The sequence below is a fragment of the Elephantulus edwardii genome, unplaced genomic scaffold (assembly GCF_000299155.1).
Source record: "Elephantulus edwardii isolate Elephantulus edwardi_28Jun2011 unplaced genomic scaffold, EleEdw1.0 scaffold00028, whole genome shotgun sequence".
NCBI classification, from domain to species: Eukaryota; Metazoa; Chordata; class Mammalia; order Macroscelidea; family Macroscelididae; genus Elephantulus; species Elephantulus edwardii.
In genome coordinates this window covers 5,976,566-6,001,377 of record NW_006399778.1, presented here as the reverse complement: position 1 = coordinate 6,001,377, position 24,812 = coordinate 5,976,566, and the positions used below count along the sequence as shown (strand labels likewise).

Sequence of the window (24,812 nt, the reverse complement as noted above, 5' to 3'; positions counted from 1 at the left end):
TCTCATTGCTTGTTCAGACTTGGTGTGAGTCACAGCTGGCTCAGCAACACCCAACACCGAGGAGAAATGAAGAGCACAGAGGAGCAGAAACTCATGGGGACAGGGAATTACTCCAAACCTGCTGATCCCCTGCCTTTCCCAGGTTTCTACTCGATTTCCTCCTGAATTTCAGTGGCTTCCTTCTCAGTTTTGGAACTCATTAAATGAGAGGGAGAGTGCTGATAGACACATTTTGTACGTGGGAACCACAGAGAAGCAGAGGGAAAGATGGAGAACATTGATAGTTAAATAGTTAATGTGTGGTGGTGGGTTATATCATCCAGGATGTTGAAAAAGGGGTGAGAATGAAACCTTGAAGAGGCTAAGTTGTAAAGGGTGAGTGAGAAAAGAGCCAGGGAACAAGACAGGGAACAGGCAAGGGAAGAGAGATCAAGACCACAGACAGGGCTGAGAACAAATAAGATGGACAGCAAGATGGTGTATTTCAGAGATAGATTGAGACTTACTGGGAAACCATTGCAGCTGTCGGAGCCCTGATGGCACAGTGGTTTATACAGTGGGCCACTAACTGAAAGGTTGGCAGTTCATAGCTGCCAGCATCCCCTCAGGAGAAAGAAAGATGAAGCACTTATAAAGATTTACTGCCCTGGAAACCCTCCTGGGCAGCTGTACTCTGCCTTAGGGGGCCACTGTGGGTTAGAATCTCCAGGAGGAGGTTTTGCACGCATAATGAGGGCAGAGTCAACCAGTCATGGCAGAAGCCAGGCTGTTCTGAATGCAGAAGTGGCTGGACTTGAAGACATAAACACCAGAAGTACACATTCTCTTCAAGGAAGTTTTGATGGGCAAGGTGAAGGTGAGGCCGGAAGAGGTGGATTAAGAGAAAAAGAGACTCCCCGTAGAACACTTTCTTTCTTAAGATAGAGGTGATTCTTGAATATTTATGCTGTGTAAGGGAAATGGAAAAGAAGAAATTGAAATTGCAAGAGTAGAGTGGTTGCTGCTAAGAAAGACTTAACTTTGGTAGGAGCTGTTTGATTCCTAGCAGTTAACATTCAGAAAATGTGGGTAAAACAGGTAAAGATTTTACTTTTTAGAATTAGTTCTCTTGCAAGGTGATGAGGGAACACCAACACCACTGTTTTTATCCTGTACCAAAGTTGCTCTGGTAACATAATCCATAATGAGTTGCACTGCTAATACAGAGGGCTGCTTGCACGTGGCAGATCAAATAAAGAGAAATAAGAGAAAATTACAAATGATATACTGTCGAGGTAATCAGGATTAATTTTTATGGGCCTGATGATAGGTACTGAGTTCCAGTTCAGCCACTTAAAGTGTATTGTTTAAGGTACTCTGCTTCGTGGCTGTTGTGTGCTTTCATTGGAAGAGATAAACGTGCACAAAAATAGTTATATAATAAAGGACTGTATTCCTTCATTTAAAGAGAGACACTGTCAGCTCTGTACCTTGGTGTTAAAATTAAAGATTTTTACCTGCTGTAAACATTTCTAGTATGAACAAAGATTGATTTATCTGTTGGTTTGGTGTAACTTAATTCTTTGAGCATATTCTCAAAAAAGAACAAATTGCTTAAGGAGAGTAAAATCAGCTCATCACAGACCATATTTCAGGGTACAGATGGTGAGTGAATCATTGTGGGTTTTATTCTGCTGTGCCAACTTCAGTGTTGTATACCTAAAACCCAAAACAAATATGTGATGGCAGTTTCTGGTTCACATTTTTCTTCCTGCTATTTGTAAAGTAGTGTACATATTGATAATGTCTCATTTTCATGATCCTTTTTTCTCCAGTTTCATTGGAAAACTTTTTGCCTTTTTAGAAGCATGTTCTTGCCAATGAATTATATTATACAAAATATGCTAAGCAAGTCAAATTAGTGTCTATGGAATTCATTTATGAGAACTGTAAGGAGTTGATGGAAATACGGATTTATCATTCCTGAATAAAATTGCTTTACTTGATGAATTGCTGTCTTGAGAACTTGATTGATTGGAACATTATTTGGCCACCGCAGCCTTATCTCTGTGTTGTGTTTTGTTAACAGTAGGTGCCTGGCAGACATCCTAGGACTTTAAAAACGAAAGAGACCTGCTTTCAGGGGATAATGCTAAGAGACACTATGAAATCTTGGAATGACAGCCAGTCAGACCTCTGTAGCAGTGACCAAGAAGAGGAAGAGGAAATGATTTTTGGTGAAAATGAAGATGATTTGGAAGAGATGATGGATTTAAGTGACCTGCCTACCTCACTTTTTGCTTGCAGTGTCCATGAAGCAGTATTTGAAGTGCAAGAGCAGAAGGTAGGTCTATATCCGATGTTTCCTCACATTGGGAAGCACAATGAATGTATATTCAGCCCATTTGCAAGCTTTGTTACTGGTCTGTAACAAGTATAGAAAATCCATGGCAGCCTTTAGGTGTCGGTGTGACATCTTCTTATATTGCTTATATTTTATAAATTCTGGGAGTTTGGATCCACCAGCACCTCCATGGGAGAAAGATGGACCTTTTCCTCTCGTGCAGTTTACAGCCTCAGATACTCAGTGGAGGTTCAGCTGTGAGTTGATTCTGACTCAGTGACAATGCTAAGTCAAATAGCCGTGAGATTTGAAGTTATGTTATATAAGTGTATCAGTCTACAACAGCAGTGAGTTTTTATATGTTGTAAGACTATTGGTCAATGAGAGATGATATTGTTGTTAGTTTTGTCACAGAAACTAAGACTCATAGTGGCGCTATTAACAGAAAGCTTGCCCTATCCTGGTGCCATCCTCAAGATTTCCGCCATGCTCAAGCCCATTACTGAAGCCTCTGTGCAGGCCAAAGTATGTGAGATGAAATGTCACCGTACTTGCCTCACATGAGCACCCTGGTTGCACTCCCTTCAAGAGAGATTTGATTGTGTCTATGGTGTGTCCAGCACCACAATTAAAAGTTATCAGTTCTTCATATTTCCTTATTCATTGTCAGACTTTCCAGTGCCTATGAAGCAGTTGAAAATCCCATGCTTGGGTCCGGCACACCTTAGTCTTTAGGCTGATATCCTTGCTGTTTTGCACTTTAGCGAGATCCTTGAGGGGAGATTTTCCTACTGTAACCAAATGCAATACATCTTTTCATTTCTTTACTGCTGTTACTGTATGTATGTAAAACTTCATCTCACATATTTTTTTTGCTAGGAGAGGTTAGTTCTTGGAGAAGGATGTAATGTTTGGAAAGGTGGAAGGACGGCCAACGGAGGAAGACCTTCAACTAGATGGACTGACACAGTGACTGGTGAGGATGGCACCAGATAGGACAGGGTTCAGATCTCTTGTTCATAGGGTCATTATGAGTTGTGCTCAACTTGATGACACCTAACAACAACTATGTGTATTGATTGTGAATCTAAATAAAATTAAATCATTGACAACTGCAATCTTTTCTTCATCTGTTACAATGTTGTCTGTTGGTCTAGTGGTAATGAATTTTGTTTTCTTGATACTGAGATATAATCCATATTAAAGGCTTTGGTCTTCTTTATAAAATATTAGTTTAAATCTTCACTTTCTGCAAGCACGTTTGTGTCATCTGTGTAACATAGATTGTTGATGTGTCTTTCTCCAGTCCTGATGCTACATTCTTCTTCTTATAGTCCAGCTTCTTGAAAGATTTGCTTGGCATATGTGTTGAGTAGATATGAAGGGAGGAAACAACTCTGATGTATACCTTTCCTAACAAGAAAAACTATGTCATAGTTTTTTTTGTTTTTTTTTTCCCTATAATTATATTTTATTAATTTTCATAAACATTTACAGAGATTTTGGGCTTCCACTCATTCATTGTTGCACTATTCTCTCTACCCTCCTCCCAGTTTGTTCTTGTCCAAATGCCACAGTGCTTGTCAAAGCCAGTTCTGATTAATCTTCTTTGTCAGTGTATCCTTTGCCATTCCCTATCACTCCTCCCTGAGAGAGACTTCACCCTGAGTCATAAGGAAAAGGGGACGGCGTATTCTCTTAGCTACTTCCTGCTGAAAAGGGACGCTGTGGGTTTCAGGGTGAAGATCTTCTCTCACTACTCTAAAGGGCCCCTTTGGCAGTAGGAAACACATAGACTATTATGGAGATTGATTTTGGAATTCAGATGCACTCTTATTGATTGTGCTTGGCTGTACATGTTCATATCCTTGAAGATGTATCATGGGGGTGTTGCAACCTAGAAGACACAAATTTGACTAACAAGTTATAAGTACATGAGTCCAAAAATTATGGAAAAGTAAAAGAAAAGATTCTTTCATTGTTTTACCAAACCCTCCCCCAGGTCCCCTCCACCATGCAACTATGTCATAGTTGAACCATGGAGTTTATAGCCTCTGAAAACCTGATGGAGGATCAACTATTAGTAAGTTCCAACTTGATGACAATGAGTTCATTTAAAGTTATAGACTATTGTTTTTGTTAAGTGCTGTCAAATGGAGTGTGACTCATAGCGTCCCTGTGAACAACAGATATAAACCATGTTCTGTCCTGTGCCATCCTTACCATCTCTTGATCCCATTACAGCAACCACTGTATTAGTCCATCTTGTTGAGGGTCTTCCTCTCTTTCAGGGACCCTCTACATTTCTAAGCATGATAACGTTTCTCAAGGAATAGCGTCTCCTAACAACATGCCCAATGTCTGTGGTCAGAGACCTCTCCAAATTATTGATGAGTAATGATGTTAGTTTGAGGACTAAGGTGTGCTTATACAGGCATTGGTCTTTTGAGTCACTTGGTATACATCTGAGAACTGGACATTGACTAAATATGACAAACGAATAATTGATGCCTTTGATGTGTAGTGTTGGAGAAGACTGTTGAATATCCCATGGACAGCCAAACGAACAAACAGATGTGTCTTGGAGATGGTTCAGCCAGAGTGCTTCTTGGAGACAAGGATGATGAAGCTTCATCTCACGTACTTTGGATTTGTTGCTATCAGAAGTTACTCCTTGGAGAGGGACATTATCTTGGGAAGGTGGAGGGGCAGTGAAGGAAAAGACCCTTGACCAGATGGGTTGACATTGTGACTGCGGCAATAGCTTTGAGTGTCTCAGAGATTATGGGCATGGCACGGGATAGGGCAGGGTTCATATGTGTTGTTTGTAGGATCAGTATGAGTCATTATGGTACCTAACAGCTCAACAACATATCTGAAGTATGTGAGATGAAGCTTCACCACCTTTGCCTCCAAGGAGCACTCTGGCCTCACCTTCTCTAAGACATACCTGTTTGTTCTTTTGGCAATCCTTCTGACTCTCTGCACTCCTCTCCAGCACTACAACTCAGTCATCAATCCTTCTTCTGATATCTTTATTCATTGTCCAGCTCTCACATGCATAACAGGTGATTTAAAAGGCCGTGGCTTGATTTGGGCGCACCTTCGTCTTTAAGTTGACAACATTACTCTTCAGTACTTTGGAGAGGTCCCTGTCAGCAGACTTTCCCAGTGGACTTCTATCATTTCCTGATTTCCTGACAGTTGGCGGCGATGGTGTTGATTGTTCATCTAAGCAAGATGAAATCATTAAGAGTTTCAGACTTTTCCCTATCATAATGTTGGCTTCTGGCCCATTGTTGAGGATCTTTGTTTTCTTTAATGTTGAGATGTAATTCATATTACAGGCTGTACCTTTTTTTTTTTAATCTTCTGCAATAAGTGCTTCAAGCAACAGATTTTCTTTTAATAAATTTGGTAATTTCTTTAGTAAAGAAAAGTTAGTAATTTTTCTAAAATTTCCTGTCATGTTAAATAACTACATAGTCACTTATAAGGATGATTCATTCTTTTATTTAATAGAATTTGTTACCATATCTAGTATTTGTACTATTTGGGAGAAAAATTATTCGAGCTTATTTTTTAAAAGGTCATTCCTTTTTAGTTAATTTATTATTTACCTGGAAAAGGAAAAGTTTTGTGTCGGGTTTCCCCCCCTTATGATGTTATAAAAGTCTGTTGGTCTTAGTCCTACAGAAGTAAAATGTTTCTACCATAGTTATATAGTCTACATATTCTGAGGCTTTTTCTGAAATCCTTTCATAAACCCTTTCATTTGCTATTTGTGCACCAGAAGTATTTTCCTTTTAGTGACTTTCTTGGAGCAAAATTCAATACAGTTTGACACAGTACGTACGTGATTGCCTACCCTGTGATGTGTAAAGCCCCATGCTTACTACAGGGGACAGAAGAGAAATTAAATAGCTTCTGCCTCAAATAGAGTTTACAGTTCTGTTGTGGGAATGACAAGTAATATACAGTGCAATATCAGTACCTTAGAGACATTTAAGGTCCTAGAAGAGAGAATCTCTTTAGAGAAAGAATGATGAGGCTTCACCCCACATACTTTGGGCATGTTCCTAGAAAGGGCTTTTTCCTTGGAGAATGATACTAGGAATGGTGGAAGGTTGGCAAAGGAGAGGAAGATCCGCAACCAGGTGGACTGACACGGTGACTGCTGCAGTGGGCTCCTGTGTGTCAGGAAATGTGAGGATTGTGCAGGATAGAAGAGGTTTCAGATCTTTTTTGTTGATAGAGTCGCTATGAGTCTAACTCAATTAAACAGCACCAGCAACAACAAGAGAGAATCATAGCCAGCTGGATTAAAAGATCTCATGAAGAGATAGCGTTCCAGAAGAGCCATGAAAGTTGGATAGGATTTTAGCAGGAAAGGGAAAGAAAAATTCAGCTATAAGAAACAGAATAAGAAAAAGGAGCAGACTCAGGAGAGCGTATGAGCCATTTCAGTTCTGGATGGCTGTCAGAAAGATGGTGAGTAACAAAAGCTGAGAGAAATTGGGCTGGAAAGGTGAACATGGTGCCATCTTAAACATCAAGCTAGGAGTTTGCCTTCTGAGCAGGGACGGGATAATCAGAGCTACACAGTAGGCAGATCAGCTAAGTGACAGCTTGTGTGAGACAGAGTGGTGGGGTGAGGCCAGAGCCAGAAGCTAGTTAGGATGATGCTGTCATCTTAAGAGGGCATGGAGGGGGAGTTGTCATTTTAAACCATTAGAGCTTGTTTATAGTTACAGATGCTGTTTTCTTTCCGAAGTCTTGTTATAGCTTAGGAATTATAATATCATCCTTTCTAGTTTTCTCATATTTTTTCAGAGTTCTAAATGTTCATGTTTTAATTAAATTAACCTTGTGGTTTCTTATTGTAAGAAGTTATATATACTACTGGTTTATCTTCAAATTCATAAGAATTCTTTGAGACTGTACAGTCTTATCTCCTTCAATTTTTCTTTTTAATTGTAGGCTAGAAAGTTTTTTTACTTGAAGAGGGGTTAATTCTTGTTGGTTTTCAGGTTATGTACAATTTTCTTAACTAAAATTTTTATTTTATGCTGGTTTACTTAAAAAGTTTGTACCCTTTTTTTTTACACCAGATCTTGCCCATTTCCTTTACCCAATTCTTCCCTTTACCCATTAAATTGTGCGACCCCTATGATTACCCCTCTGCCCATCCTCCCTCCTCTGTTCCTACCCTCTCCCTCTTGGATCTTCATACCTGGTTTATTAGTTATCTTTCTGTTTCTGCAATAATGGTCTTATATAGTATTTGCCCTTACGGGACTGAGTTAGTTCACTTAGCTTAATGCTCTCCAGTCCCTCCCAAGGTAAGTAGTGTTTTTCCAGACCATTGCTCCTGAGTGCTGTGTAGTATTCCATCGTGTGAATGTACCCTGATTTCATAATCCATTCCATTGTGGTTGGACATTGTTATGTACAATTCTTAATCAAAGTAAATTTTATGTAATAACCTAAGTGATGTTGAAACTATAATGTACAGAATGTGGTTTATTTTATAAAATTATGTTTTTATCATCAAGTAGATATAAAGGATGAGCAAGCCAGAATGCTCTCTTTACTTTTTTTAACACTGTGTAGCACTGGTCTTTGCATTGCTGTGTGGAGATAACTCGTGGTTGTTGTGAAGCTGAACACTGTGACACTGATGTGCCAAATGTGATAATGGTTACCCATGATGGACAGTGTTTGATGGAGCTCCCTGATTAAAACAAGCTTGGAAGCAGGAGTGGTATCCACTTCTGAAATGGCTGCTCAGGCCTTTTGTTCACAGTGTCACTATGAGTCGTCTGTGACTCGACAGCACCTAACAACAAGTATCTTTGTACATTGGACCACTATTGGTCACATGCAGTTCAATGGCATGTAACAACAACAACAATAAATAAGTGTCTTACTTTGCTTTAATTTTTCCTGAAATAGAGTTGAACAGTGAATAGGGATGATAGAGAATTGATGCCTTTGAGCTGTGGTGCTGGAGAAGAATGTTGAATATACCATGGACTGCTAGGAGAACTAACAGGTTTGTCTTGGAGAACGTGAAGCTGGAGTGCTCCTTGGAGTCAAGGATTCTGAGGCTTCATCTGACATACCTTGGGTATGTTGCAAGGAGGGACTGGTCCTTGGAGAGGGACATCATGTTTGGCAGAGGCAGCGCAAAGGAGAGGAAGACCTTCGATGAGATGTATCGATTCTGTGATTGGAGTCGTGGGAATGAGTGCATTTGAGATGGTTAGGTTGGCATAGGATAGAACAGCATTTAGAGCTCTTGTACATGGGGTCAGTATGAGTCGCAAGCGATTCGATGGCACATAATAACAACAACCTATTTATGCAGGTCATCCCACCTAAGTGTCAAAACATAAAATCAATGGATGATAGTATATGAATCCTGAGTACAATTAGGAATTTTCTTTTTTTCCTCTCATTTTGAATTTTTTTGTCTTTATTACTGATTAATTGTTGGGGCAAGCTTTTACATTCTTCTGAATTGTAGACTAAGTATCATAGGTCCTCTGTTCATGTAAAGGTAATGCTTCCTTTTCACTTGCTGGTTTGTGGTTTTATGTTTTCATCAAAAAGTTGAGGGTGGAGAAAAAATGAGGGTGACTTGTAAAGAGAATAATACACCTAGAGAGTGAAGAAAAGGCTTATCGTTGTCATTTCTGTCTCTGCAGCAGTGTGCTTACCAGTTCTGTGTGTACTCCGTTTAGCAGTAGCACCTCTGACAGATGTGAATTTATCTCAGTGTGACTGAATTCGCTTGTTGTTTTAACCCATTTTCTCTTTCTTAAAACAGGGATACTTAAGAGTTGCTGCTGATAGGAACGTGAGGTTTCCAAAGTATATTTTTATATTTATATTGTGTATTGTGACCATTAAAACTTTGTTCTTTCTGCTTTGGGTACGTCTCACATGATAGAGGGGATTCAGTAAAATTAAATGCAAAGCAACACTCTAGGCAAGACTTGCTGTAAGAAGATGCAGCATGGCTTTTCGGTGGTAGTCCCTTTAGAAATAGTGACCTTTGCGTAGAAGATGGTTTCTGCAGACCTACTTGCCTAGGACATATACTTGCATTTTTCTGCTGATGATACTTGGAATATTTTGAGACATTTTTACTTGTGTGCCTTGTCTTTTTTTGATGATTGACAGTATCTAATAAAGCCCCAGAGGCAAAGTTACACCTGTTAAATATTTGTTGCATTAATGGATCTTTAAGGGGTTGTTGAGGTTCAGTAGTTAGGAGCTGAGTGAGGTTCAACTACTATGTGTGGAGATTAAATCTGAAATGATCACAGACGCGTTCCCTGATTTCTGGTTTGTGTAATTATAACACTGTTTAAGTCTTTCTATGTATCATCTGAGCCCCTAACTTCATTTAAATAGAAGAGAAAATTATTTAAGAAGAGCAAATAAACTTGGAAGTTAATGAAATTAGTTGATTCATTGGTATCCAGACTAAATCGGCTGTTAGATGGCCTGGCACAACCTTCAATCCAGAAGAAGTAAAGGCCTTTGGGGAAAATTACTTGTTTTCAACTTGGGAGTTAGAAAGGGGGATTTTCAAGGAAGAATGTTTCTATTATAGTCAACTATGATTTTAACAGTGCCTGAAACATAATAAAATTTCAGTAAAGTTTATGTATCTGAATTTATATGTGCCATTCTGCCAAGAGCCAGTGCAATGTGGTTAGCTTCTCAAAACTAGACTAAATATTGGCGAGAGTTTTCGAACTAGGGAAAATCTTAGTCAAGTCTGTTTTATATACGTAGACTTAGAGACACTGAGTATTAGAACTTGGTCTGTTGATAGGTGCTGTCAAGTCGGCTGTGACTCACAGTGACCCTGTGGACAGCAGATCTGAAACTTCCCTGTTCTGTGCCATCCTCACCGTCTCCAGCATACTTGAACCCATTACTGCAACCACTTTACCAATCCATCTTGCTGAGGGTCTTCCTCTCTTTGGCTGACCCTCCACATTTCCAAGCATAATGTCCTGCTGCAAGGACTAACCCCTCCTGACAGCTTGTCCAAAGTCTGAAATGAAGTTTTACCATCCTTCCCTCTAAGGAACACTCTGGTTTCACTTTCTCTAAGACAGACTTATTTGTTCTCTTGGTAGCCCATGGGTTGGTTATTCAGTACTCTTCTCCAGCACCACAACTCCAAGGCATCAATTCTCCTGTCATTCTTAGTCATTGTCCGACTTTCAGGTACATAACAGCAATTAGAAGACCATAGTTTGGCTTAAGGCACACCTTAATCTTTAAGCTGACATCATTGCTCTGGAGAGGACCCTAACAGCAGATTTTCCCAGTGCAGCTTGTCTTTTGATTTCTTGACTGCTAGTACCAAAGGTGTTGGTGGTGGATCCAAGCAACATGAAATTGTTGACAACTTTAGTCTCTTCTCTATCATAATGTTCCCTGTTGGACCAGTGGTGAGGACTTTGGTTTACTCAGTGTTGATTATAATCTATATTGAAGCCTGTAATGTTTGATCTTCTGCAGAAAACACTTCAAGTCCTCCTCACTCTCAGTAAGGATTGTGTCATCTGCATAACACCAGTTACTGATGAGTCTTCCTCAAATCCTGATGTCACAGTTTTCTTCACAGAGTCCAGCTTCTTAAATGATTTGTTCAGCATACAGATTAAATCGAAATGGACAAAGAATACAACCTCTTTGCACAGTTTTCTTGATTTTAAATCATGCCGTGTTCTCGTGTTCTGTTGGGGCAAAAGCTTCTTGGTCTAGGTATAGGTTCACATGATCACAATTAAGTGTTCTGGGATTCCCATTCTTCTCAATGTTAGCCACAATTTGTTGTGATGTATACAGTCATATACCTTTGCATAGTCAGTACAGACAGACATCCTTCCGGTAATCTCTGCTTTCTGCCAAGATCCATATGGCATCAGGAATGAAATCTGTGATGCCATAGCTTCTTCTAAATTCTGCTCGAATCTCTGGCAGTTCTCTTGGTCTAGAATCCATTTTCTTACATTTAGTGTTCTTTGTAAGATGTTTTATGTATGTATATATGTATGTATGTTAATATGTATGTGTTCCTCTTTTTGCTCCACTTTACATCCTGCCTTTGTACTCACATTTAAAAAAAAAAAACACCCAACTGTTGCTATAGCAACCTGCTTTGCGCTTTGTATCTAACTTGATATCCACGCATCGTTACCTGCATAAGGTTGTTGTTATTGTTATTATGTACTGTCAAGTCACCTGTGACACATAGCAACCCTTTGTACAACAGCCCTAAGCCCTGCTCTATCCTGTGCCAATCTTATTGTCTCTGACACACCTACCCCTTTTACTCCAGTCACTGAATCAATTCATCTCATCAAGGGTCTTCCTCTCCTGCACTCTACCTCCACCCTCCCAAGCATGACATCCTTCTCCAAGGACTGGTCCCTCCTTGCAGCATGTCCAAAGTATATGTCAGACAAAGCTTCAGAATCCTTGCCTCCAAGGAGCAGCCTGGTATGATCCTCTCCAGGACGAACCTGTTCATTTTCTTAGCAGTCCATGGTATATTCAATACTCCAACCCCATAGCTCAAAGGCATCAATTATCCTTCCATCCTCCCTAGTCATTGTCCAGCTCTCTGATGTATAGCAAGTCACTGCAAAGACCATGGCCTGTATCGGGCGCACCTCAGTCTCCAGAGTGACACCATTGCTCTTCAGTTCTTTGAAGAGGTCTCTAACAGCAGACTTTCCCATCGCAATACATCTTTTAGTTTCCTGGCTGCTGGTGCCAAGAGTGTTGGCTGTGGAGCCAAGCAAACTGTTGTTAAAAAATATTGTTAAGCTGGTTACAATCTCAGTCTCTTCATAATCCATCCTGATGCTGTCAATTGGCCCAGTGGTGAGAATCTTTGTCTTCTTGACATTGAGCCTCAATCCATATGAAGGCTGCAGATATTCATGTTACTGTTTGATAATTTCCACACTGTGTCAGGTTATCTTTCTTTGGAATGGGAACAAGTATACCTGCATGGGGTAGTTCTTGCTTTCTGGCCCAGAGTTGTCCTGCTGCCTGTATGAAGCTGTTCAGCCATATTGGTGCATATTTGGACATGAAAATGCGAGAAGTTAACATCAAATGGTTAAGTACTTAGAAAGTGAGATACTGAAAAACCTCTGAGTGAGTTATCCCGCCCACCCTGTGACACTAAGCCAGGGCAGTCCTCCCTGCCTCCTCAGAGGACACCTAGCAGGACCAAGTCCTGGTTGCCCATTGAGACAAATAGCTTGATGACAACATGCAAGGAAGGAAGACTACTTCCCTGGCATATTGTCCAGTATTCTAGGCCTCCCCTCTTTGCCCAGAACAGACTTCCTGTGTATGTGCCCTTGCCTTGACCTCTGCTCTTCCAGGAAGCCCAAGTAAGACAATAATGTAAATTATGTCCAAATTTGAGTATTAAAAAGGCAATTCTTAGTTATGCAGAAAAGATAAATACTAAAATAAAGAGCACCCACCCATGGCCTTACCCAGTTTAACTAATAAAAGTTTTACTATTATTTCTAGTAAAGGATCAGTTAATCTCCCCTAAACTGTTGTAGACCAATGCTTTTATAAAGTTGGATAAAAATGGCACAACAATGTAAATTTGGTATAAAAGTTTCTAGATCCTTTTTCTTGTTTTCTGTATTAAACCTTGTTATAGACTAGTAGAAAGGTCACAGTTTAGCAGTGGGCCTTCAGAACCACACCATCCTATAGATTTTAGGGACTTTGTGTGTATTAAAAGACTATAAAAATTTTAAAAGACCATCTTCAGTTACCTTTGATTATATGTATAGCTTTCACAATATCTCAAAACCAAGACTTTAAAAAGGTTTTTAGACAATCCATATTATTAGTAATATTGTGATATCACAGAATTATATGTAAAGTTGGCCATTCTATTATTACAGATAATTGGTTTGCAGATTCCACATTCTAACTTGGCTTTGATGAGTATTTGGTAGGCATTGTTTCAGCCACAGTTATAATTCTGGAGATGCAGTGGTGAATAAGAGGAAGTGCCTACCCTTGTAGCTGGGGAGAGAAAGATAAATAAACATTCACGCAAGTAAATAAGATGTTCTGATAGCTAACAAGTATCATGAAGAGAGTAAAACAGTGATGGGATAGAATGTGGCTTGATAGGGTGCAGTTTTTAAGTAGGGTCACCCAAGAAGTCCTGTCTAAAGAAGTAACATTTGAAATGAGGCCTGAATAATGAGAAGAAAGAAAAACCAAAACAAACTCAGTATGATATTTAAAACCTTTTGGTGTTCTTTTAAGTGAAGCTTATCCAGATAAAATAACTCCCAGTGTGTAAATACATTACATGTGTGTGCATATATAATATGTCATCAAATTAATTCTAATTTTAAATCCTAATTTCTTGAGACAGCAAAACAATGATAAAACAACTTTGAAAATAAAGCTTTTTCTTCCAAAAAGCTCAACTTCATTTGGAAAAGATCTGTCACTGCCCAGGTCAATGTAGAAATCAAGGCTTCTAGGCTCTACTAAACAGCTCAATTATCCATGCAAATGCATTCTTCACCCGTCCAAAGCAAGGTGCTACCGTGGGTGAAGATGGGGTAACTGGGAAATGAGTGAGCTCAAAATAGGTACGTGTATCACTGCCACACGGCCTAGTACAGAGCATTTATACCTTGCTGATCTTGAAACATATGTTGAAAAGATTAGAAAAATCATCTACAGGGTAAAAGAGATCAGCACTCCTTAATGTTTATGTGAACTTTGCCGTTTCATTGGCCACTGATAGTTTTTTAAATTCTAAGAACTTTTTTCCTGAGCAACTTTAAGAGCTTTGCCTTTATGATCTTGACAGTTTTGAAGATTTCAGGCTCAGCATTCTATAGCATGTCTCACAATTTTGGTGTTGCCTCAGATTTAGATTCTGGTTTAACATTTGAGGCAGGAAATTCTCAAATGTTCCTCTTATACTCTTCTTCCTGTATCCTATCAGGTCATGCACAATTTGAGCTCTTCTCATGACTAATGAAATTCCCTTTGATCTCTTGATTAAGGCAGTATCACTAGAGTTCTCCACTATCAAATTTCTCTATTCTCCTTTGTAAGTAATAAGTGCATTGTGTGGAAGTACTTTGAAACTATGTAAACATCCTGTTCCTCCTCAGACTTTTCTAAATTGTCATTTGAGTGAAAAATTTACAAAGAAAATTGATTTCCCATTCAACCAGGCAGACACATTTTGTTATGTGACAATAAGCACCATGTTCACAATGTAACCACACAGTCCCCACTTCATCCCTGCACTTACCATTTGCCTAAACCTTCTCTCCCACCCCTGCCTGCCCTCTGAGCTTTACCCCTGGGCAAATGCTGCCCTTTTGATTGTATGTGGTTGGGTATTCTAAGAAGTGAGTGTCCTTCCTATGTTATTGTTTACCTTCTAGGCCTTTTCTTTGGCTGAAAGTTGAGCCATCTTCAAGTTGAGAGAGTGACTAGGGGATATCACTGGTCTCTATTGGACTGGTGATAGTTGGTTCATTGGAGATTTTTACCCACTGTTATCCAGGACCTTTTTCTGTAATCCCTTTTAGAGGGATCAGCAGTGGTCGCTGGGTACCATCTAATTCTTCGGGTCTCTGGGTTGTGGAAGTTGTAGTTTGCATGGTTCATTAGTCCTGTGAACTAATTAATTTTTATGCATCTTTGCTTTTTCTTCCCTTGTCTTTGTCAGACAGGGAGAGACTTATAGTTTCACCTTAGATGGTCGTTCACAAACTTTAAATCTTTTTATCTTTGTCAGGGCTATGGTTTCTTTTTTTTTGTTCCATTACTTATCATCTGTTACTATCATTTTGATGTTAACATTTGTCTCAAAATTGTCAAATGATTGCCTCTTGAAGGTGGCATTTGTATTGATGTTTGTTTTGAGTTCACTGTTCTTTGAGTACATTTTTGGTTTGTTTTTTGGTTTTTTTCCTTTATTTTAAAATTTATTATTAATTTCAATGAAAATTTACAGAGACTTTGGATTACCACTCTTTCATTGTTGCACTTTTCTCCCCTCCCAGTCCTCCCCCCTAGTGCACTACCCTCTTGGAAAAGTAAAAGAAAAATGCTTTCATTGTTTTACAATCCCTCCCCCCAGGTCCACTCCTGTCATGACAGAAATACATAATCACATATCCCTTTTAAACAGTTTTCTCCCTCATCTGTTTCAATGCCGTATACATTATTGAATCTGTCTTTCTCAGTCTCCCCCCAACCCCGAGGTCAGTCCTCTTTTACCACAGTGGCACCATGCAGTATTTATCCTTTTGTGACTGAGATACTTCACTCAGCATAATGTTCTCGGGGTCACCCATTTTGAATAATATTGCATGAGTTCCTTGTTTTTCAATGCAGTGTAGTATTCCATTGTGTGAATATACCACAGCTTCTCTATCCATTCGTTTGTAGATGGGCACTTAAGTTGTTTCCAACTCCTTGCTATTGTGAACAAAGCCACGATAAACATGGGTGTGCATATATCTGCTTGGATGTCAGGTATAGTCCCTTTGGGCTATATTCCCAGTAGCGGAATTGCTAGGTCAAATGGTAGCTCTATTTGCACCTTTTTGAGAAAGTGCCATGCTGCCTTCCACAGTAGTTGTACCATGAGTACTTTTTTTATTTTATAGCACAACAAAATATGTATTTGCTGCATACCTGGAATCAGTCCTTTCTCTAAAGTGATTCTTATTGTTTCTATTGATTCCGTTCAAGCTTCTGGCAACCTCATGTCTAAGGAAATGAAATGCTTCCTGGTTCAGTAGTATCTTTACATCTTCGTTATTACTGGTATGCTCATATCTGTCTTCACAGTTACTGTGCCCCAGGGACTCATCCTTCAGCACTATATCAGACAGTATTTTGTTGTGATTCTTAAGTGTTCATTAACTGATTTTTTTAAAGTAGATAGTCTTTCTTCCTATTCTGTCTTCATTTAGATGCTCCACTGAAACCTGCTCACCATGGGTGATCTTGTTGGGTTTTTAAATACTGATAGCTTTCCTGCTGTGCAGACACCCCTCTTGCCCCACACTGACTGTTTTCCCACGTGATGCCCTCCTTGAACTTCTCAGGCTGGTTAAGTACACTAGACTGCTCTCCCTTGACCGGTTGACACCAAACAAGTGGAAGCCCTTCTCCCGCTGCTTGGTGTTGACACCCTGTCAGCCTGTCGCTCTGCTGGGTTACCCTCGCTCCTTCCCTGCTCTGCTTTGGGCAGGTCTCTCATGTGAACTCTGGCACCAAGCTCTGCACCACTGCCGTTCCCACTCCCCAGCACACCCACCCACCTCCACCCCCAGTCACCCTGCATATCTGTGATGAAATGAGTTCCTTTATGTGGCCTTTGACCTTGGTTCTTTGCGGCAAACCCCTTGAGAGATTTCCTCCCCAAATCCTGAGGAGTTATTTTTGTCCTCGTTTTCTACCCAGAGGATTTGTTGTCTTTTCTAAGTTTTAAGCAATTTGGTTTGATACTTTTTGTGTGGCCCTGGGCTGCAGTCTGCCCTGTCATTAGCATACGCCTTCCAGAGATTGGTAGGTATATTCATGAAGATCAGTGACTGTGGACTGTGCAAATGAAGTCATTCTAGCACAATATGCACATGAAGTGTATATGCCCTGCTACGGCCAGTTTGTTGACTACTCCCCTACTGGGAAGGGTCTGTCATGTTTTAAAATTTACAAGGACAGAGAGGGGGTATGTGTAGAGGATGTCTATCAGTATACATACATGTAACCAACCCCATGGAGGTTATTCAGATGAGAAGCAACAGGAAGAAATAGAAGGTAGAAAGAAGAGAGTTAACAGAGGACGCAAGGAACCTCTAGAAAGAGAGAGAGAGAGAGAGAAGGGAGGGAGGGAGGGAAGGAGGGAGGGAGGGAGGAAGGAAGGAGGGAAGGAGGGAAGGAAGGAAGGAACCCATTGGCAGAGCCAGTAGCAAAAGACTCAGAATGGATGCAGCAGCAGTCAGTGGTGACAGATGGCGGACCCAGAGGGGCCTGTCCTCAGTGGGCCCGGGGGAGGCCTGCACAGGTGAGAGGAGCTAGGAGAGCTGCCCTCCACTAAGAAGGGGCACTTTGCTTGCAGTGCTTCCCCGTGCTGATCCCGAGTTGTACCCTTCTTGCTCAATATACTACTTAACTGTGAGGGTGGTCTAGGAGTTCTTTATGACCATTCCAATAGATTGTTGAATCCAGATACAAAGTAGAGGGTGCCATCAGAGGGAACAGTGGAATCGAAATTGGTAAACTGTTGGGAGGGTAGACATATGTCAGACCTCCCATTTCATAGGGAATAGCCTTGAGCTAATCTTGATTCAAATTATCCCTCAGTTAAGTTCTGTGGCTAGTACTCCTACCATTTTATACCTGTTTTATTCAGCCCACAAATGACTTTTGTACTAAGCATTCAGAAAGAGAAAGCATGCATTATTCTGTTTTTAATAACAAATAGGGTCATAACATTACTTTCCCTCTTTTTTCTTTTTCATTCTTTCAAGTTTACATGCCTTTGGAAAGATAGGTCCTTAACTTTAAGTATCACCTTTGTCCACTAATACTCATGGTCTAGTCTGAAAAAAATAAATGGTTAATGTTCTCAGCTTCTAACCAAAAGGTTGGAGTTTCAGATCCATCCATAAGGCACCTCAAAAGAAAAATGTGGCAACCTCTTCCCCCAAAAATCCCTCCTTGAAAACCCTGTGGACTATTCTGCTCTGACACTCAGGGTCATCATGAGTCCGAGTCTCACTATCTCAGATACCAATGCCTGGCCTTATAGAATGAGTCAATGAATAAACGTTAGAAGGAATTTTCCAAAAGGCAGAAATATGCAGTCGAGACCAAAGAAATGGAATTTGTATTGGTTTTGTTTTTATTTTTGTACATAAAACCAAACACCACACCTGTTGTCGTCACTTCAGTTTAGACAATGATGACCCTGTATGTTACAGGGTACAGTTGTTTTCTTGGCTGTAATCTCTGTGGAAACAAATGCCTCTCTTAGTGGGCCTTGGCAGATTCAAACCGCCAACCTCTTGGTATGTAATTGAAAAACAAAGTGTTTGCATGTGATAAAGAACAAGCTGGCTAACTACTTCAGGTGTTTCTTACCTACTTTAGAAAGTACATGTTGTTGTTATGAAGTGCTGTCCAGTCAACTACGACTCCTAGCAACCCTATGAACAAGCCTCCAAACCTTGCCCTATCCTGCACCATCAACACACTGTCCTCTGTGCGTGAATGCATTGTCACAGTCTCTGTGCCGGCTTGTCTCATTGAGGGTCTTCCTCTCTTTTGCTGACCCTCCGCCTTCCAGTCATGATGTCATTTTTCAAGAACTAGCCCCTCCTCACAACATGCCCAAAGTGTGTGAGACAAAGCTTTAACCATCCTTGCCTCTAATGAGCACTCTGGTTGCACTTCTCCAAGACAATTTTGTTCTTTTGGCAGTCCATGCGATAGTCAGTACTCTTCTCCAATACTTCAGTTCAACATCATCAGGGTTGGGTTTTTTTTTTTTTAATTGTTTTTCATTGTCCAGTTTTCAGATGCATAGGAAACATTTGAAAATACCATGGCTTAGGTCAGGTGTGTTTTAGTCTGACATCCTTGCTTCACCACCTATCTTTCCGTTTGCTGTACTGTAGTGGCAAACTGCGTGTTGCTGTGATGCTAGAAGCTAGACCACCAGTATTTCACATACTATCCAGGTGAACTCTCTGATGCATTGGACAGTGACTAAGGAGGATAGACGGAGAATTGATGCCTTTGAGCTGTGGTGCTGGAGAAGAGTATTGAATGTATCCTGGACTGCCCAGAAAACAAACAGATTCATCCTAGAGAGGGTTAAACCAGGCTGCTCCTTGGAGGCAAGGATTCTGAGGCTTCGTCTGACATACTTTGGACATGTAAGGAGAGACCGGTCCTTGGAGAGAGACATCATGCTTGGGAGGGTGGAGGGACAGCCAGGAGGGTAAGGCCCTCTATGAGGTGGATTGATTCAGTGACTGTGGTAATCGGGATGGGTGTGTCAGAGGCAGTGAGATTGGCACAGGACAGAGCAGGGTTTAGGGCTGTTGTACATAGGGTCACTGTGAGTCGCAAGCGACTTGACGGCACTTAACAACAACAACAACATCCAGGTGAACATATTTCAGCAAAGTTTCCAAACTAAAGCAGAACTGACCATCCGCTTCGGAAATAACAGGTCTTCGAAAACCTTATGAATAATATAAAAGAAATACATAGCCCTTTTTTAAAAAACACCTCCATTTGTTTTAAGTGACTCTTCACTCTTGCTAGTTCTCAACACATTGTCGTTGAATTAAAACTGACTCATAGCTGATCACCCAGTGAGTTTCCAGTGCTGTTGATGGGAAGAGATTGCCCATCTTTCTCCTGTAGAGCAAGCAGATTCCAGCTGCCTGAGAGGTGTGGGTTTGGAGGTAGCAGTCTTCTGTATGGGCTGCACCACCAGTGCTTGCTAGCTAGGCACCATGAATTCCTGCATGACAAAACAGTTTCAAGATTATACTAAAATAGCTAATTTTAAAAAAATAGAAAACAAAACAAATTAGGGAGGGAGGAACAGTGAATGAATAAAAATAATAATTTCAGTAAGCAAAGTTAAAAGCTACTTAGTGAAAGAAAAGCATTTTTTCAATTAGTAGAATTTTCCAGTAGTTACTGTAATTTTTTTTTAAAGCCTCCAAGTAAAATTTAACAGCTAAGTAATATAAAAATGCCTGGTATTTTATCAATCCTTTGTAACTGTGTCCTGCTTCAGAAGCGTAGGGGGGTCTTACATCAAGTCCAGTCTTTCTAAAAAATCCTGGAGAGATTTTGTTTATATCAATGGTGCCCTGTCTCTGTCTTCTAATTGTCACTCTCTGTACCTTAGTCACCTCGGATGAGTAAGTAAAGGAGGATTAGGAAGTACAGATTCTGATTTTCCATCTGTGGTCTCCTTAGTGCCGACGATGTAGCTCATAATGTGTCATTACTGTATACTTACTTGCCTTCTTGGGGACTCCATGTTGTATGGAAAAACAGCCCTTTTTTTCCTACTATTGAAAAGATTTTTTTTTACCCTGTTTCTATTAATTTTAATATTTCTTATGCCTTGGATGGTTCTGACATGCCGTCAATTCAGAACCAACTAGGCCTCCAGAACCTCCAGTTCACCTCTATTTTAAAAAAAGGAAAAATGAGTAGATGATACCTATTCCTAGAACTATTCTAGGAACTTTAAATATTCACTTTCTTTATCCTTGAAACAATCTGACAAAGTGAGTTCTCTGATTATCTTCACAGTTAAGGAATCTATAGGGAAGGCAAGAGTAACTTGATCATTGTTATCCAAACCCAGACCAGTTCTCACTCATGACGATCCCATGTTTTACAGAGTAGAAGTGATCTGTACAATTTTTCTTTACAGAAGCTAATTGCCAGGCCATCCTTCTGATGGGTGGGTTAGTAGCTGATTATAAACCACTTAAACCACCCCAGGTCCTGTAACTATGTAATAGACCCAAGTGTCAAACTAGACAATCTGGTTCCAGAGTATTGTTATTCAAGAAGATAGAAGACTGGTAGAAGCCATGTAATCTCCTTGAAGTTAGCCATCCAGGTGGTGGAATCCTCCTGACATCTCTGTGCCTTCATGTTTGAACAAATGAATTGCCTCTGTTACTAGATGTGGAAAGGAGTCTTTTACCCATGTCAGAGGTCAAAGAACAGAACATTTCTGGCTCCCAACAGTGAATACTATGTACTCATGTTTCCCTTTTTTACAGTAGAGGTGAAAATGGGTTCCTCAAAGCCAGTGCTCAATCACGGAAGACACAGAAAAGCAATTACCAATTTTTTTTAAAATAAATTTTTTTTTTACTTTATATTGGTTTGCTTACAAAGCTAATATACATTCTGTTTCACACTGTCCTTCATTCACATTGTGTTTCATACAATCATTCCCATTAATTTTTTATAAAATTAATCAACATTGAACTATGTCCATATCACCATCTTTCCAGATCCCCTCTGGATCTCTCCCATTTCCTTTACCCACCCATCCCGCCACCCATCAAATTGTGCAATTCTGCGATTGCCCACCCCCATCCTCACCCCTCTGTTCCTCCCCTCCCCACCATGGATCTTCATACATGTTTTTCTAGTTATCTTTCTATTTCTACAGTAATGGTCTTCTATAGTACTTATCCTTATGGGACCAAGTTCACTCAGCATAATGCTCTCCATCAGCATAATGCTCTCCACTCCTCAAGTTTTATAGTAATTTTCTAAATCATTGCTCCTTCATGCTGCATAGTATTCAATCTTGTGAATGTATCATGATTTCTCAGTCAGCTACCATATTGGCCTCATTGTCTTTGACCCTGGAAGCTGAAGAGAAGCAAAGTTAGCACAAGTTCCTGACTGATAGAATCTGGTGACTAGACATGAAATTCATGCTTGACCCAGAACTTCCCTAATCTTTCCTACTTGATGGATGAGAAGATGGTAGTGGACATCCTGGAAAACTGAGTCACGGATTTCCTTCTTTAGCTACTGTGAATCTACTCCCGAGATCTGAAAGCCGAAATCTGGACAACGGAAACGACACCTGCTCTTCACCAACTATCTCATTATCTTACATTTCTTATCTGTAACAATAATGGAAAATCTGTCCAGCTATTTTTCTGCTGATGTTATAACAGTAACAAATGTTAGGAGATCCCTGACAGGCACCCATGTAGAAAGGAAGCTCATGTTACATAGTATTTGAGTACTCAGGAGGGAAAGGGCTGTCCAAGTTTTTGGAGTTCTGGTCAGAAAGGAAAGTGCTAGACTGGGACCAGTGGGGTAGGATGCTGCCTAGTAGGTGAGGGTCCCTACAAGGGTCAGAAGCAGCTGATGTCAACAGTAACTGGTGTCCTGAAGGTGGGCTACTTTTGAGGCCTGGAAGGAAGCAGCGTGGAATGCCCAAGGGGGCCCCCACTTGAGCTGACCACCACCTGTGCAGTCTTTCCCCTGTGCTCTCCTGGGCAGGCTTAGGTGAGGGCAGGCCAGGCTGCCTGGGCTGGTGTAGGGTTGGTAGATAAGTGGCCAGCAGTAGCAGCATTTTAAGGTCAAGTTGGTCCATCATAGCCTCACAGGAAGCTCTGATTGGTGGCTGTCCTGGGGAAATAGTAGAGAGGGACAGGGCTGCCCAAAGGCCCAAGGGATGTTCAGACAAAGGGCTGTCACAGGAGAACCAGCAGGCAGTGTGTATCTTCCCCCCAAGACTTGCAGGCCCTCTCACCCACAGACTGGGAGCTGTGCCTCCGGCAGAACTACTAGGGCATTTTGGAGTTGAGAGAATGACTTAAGGCCACCAAATTTGAAAATACGGTGATGGTATGAGAGGGAGAGGATGACTGGGGTGAGAATAGGGGTAGTTCTTGGGCCACCTTTGCACTAGAAGGTTGGACACTACTTCCCTGCAGGCAGCTATGGAGGCTGTGCTCTCCTGAGGGGGAGGTGACAGTGGCAGGTGACCTCAGTAGGGGTTTCATGGGACCTTTATAATGTAGATAAGAGAGTGAAGTAACGTGATCATCATCTACTTGTATTTAACACCAATTTTCATATAACAGTCTTATATTTGGAGCCTAAATTGATAATTGAGGCATGGATGTCTATGTTCCTAGGGATGTAATATGGTTTGCAAGAGAAACCTTTGTAGATTTTCTCATAACGTTGTCCTAACTGCCTGGATGAGTTGGCAGACTTGAAGTGTTCTGTATTTTGATGTTCGTTCGTGTTAAGAGAACATGTTGAGCAGGAAGCGATTTCTCTGCTTTCTCTTATTTGTCTGCTCTCCGCAGTATTGTTCCATCTGCTGTTCCTCTAGGGGACTTTTAACCCAGCCTCTGTTTCTCTGTTTGTTTTTAAAAAAATAAACAGCCAAACAACCTTTGGGCCAAAAAAACAAAGGCTATTAGTGGCCTGTCAAGAATTGGAATCTCCTGGAGGGCCTCATTTGTGCTTTAGGTGTAAAAGGATGAAGATTTTTTTTTTTTTTTTATGGTGAGAAAAATTTATTACATTTAGAATTAGCCTGCTGGACTCAGTTTAGATGATCCCAATTTTGTTGGCAACATCCAAAGCATCATAATCAGGAGCAAGTCGAACATAGGCCTTCTTCTCTCCATCAGGCCTAATCAAAGTGTTGACCTTAGCCACATCTGAGGATGAAGATTTAAGTCTTTACAATTGATGTTCACCCAGAAAGACCGAATACAATTTTTTTTTTTTTTAGTTTTTGATGGGTTTTGTGGAATGTCCTTGATTGAGTGGAGTGTCTTATGTATTTTGAAAACCAAGAGAGTTTATCTTTCTGACTCTCCAGACCCCAGTAGAGACCCTGCCTGCTGCCTATGCAGCTTGACAGTTAGTGTTGTAATTGGATGATAACTGTTTTCAGATCCCTTTCTCCTTCTGTGTGTGTCTCCTTGCACACTGTTGTTAGGGGTTTGAGTCATTGACCTCTAGACTGATTGAAAATTACTTCTGCACTGGCTATAACTGCATAATCAAAGATCTTTCTGAGAATTAGCAGTCAGGAAATTAAAAGAGGAGTTGCATTTAGAAAATCTGCTGTCAGGGACTCTCCTGAGTGCTAAAGAACAACCATGTCAGTCTAAAGACTAAGGTGAGTCTCATCCAAATCATGCTTACTATGCCAGACAGTGACAGAGGATGGCAGAAAGACTGATGCCTTTGAATTGCGTTGCTGGAGAACAGTACTGACAATCCCATGGAGTGCCAAGAGCAGGTCTGTCCTAGGGAAAGTGCAAGCAGGGTGCTCGTTGGAGGCACGGACGGTGAAATTCTGTCTCACATACCTTGGGCATGTTGTCAGGCGGGGCCAGTCCTTGGAGAGCATCATGCTTGGAAAGGTGGAAGGTCCACATAAGGGAAGAAGACCCCTGACGAGATGAATTGACCTGGTGACTGGGGCAGTCAGGTCAGGTGTGTTGGAGATGGTGAAAATGGCACAGGGTTCAGATCCATTGTTCATAGGATTGCTATGAGTCTTAGTCAACTCGACAGCACATGACAGTGACATTAGGAATGTGTTATCTTAGCTAACAATTGACCATACATAGTAGGTGGTCAAATTCAGCCTTACTGTGTTCACAGCCATGGCTGACATCACAATGCAGGGTGCTGACCCTACAAGCTAGTGTTATTGAGGGTTCAAATACTATCTCCAGCCTTACAACTGGCTACTGTAATTACATCTCATCTCTTCTGTTTTCCTTTAAACATTTCTTAAATTTAATAGAACTCACCCCCACTGAAAAGTATAGACCATGAGTGTGCAAATTGTTGGGGTTTAACAATATAT

General features: G+C 40.7%; 1 protein-coding gene across 1 annotated transcript in view; it reads left to right on the top strand.

Annotated features, from left to right (window-relative positions):
- Positions 1-2,071: 2,071 nt before the first annotated feature.
- RCAN3 (RCAN family member 3) overlaps positions 2,072-24,812 on the top strand; it is a 35,034-nt gene continuing 12,293 nt past the window's right edge. The window contains 1 exon segment of the mRNA XM_006883512.1: positions 2,072-2,323. Within this exon segment, the coding sequence (XP_006883574.1) occupies positions 2,129-2,323 (195 nt within the window). The 5' untranslated portion in view covers positions 2,072-2,128.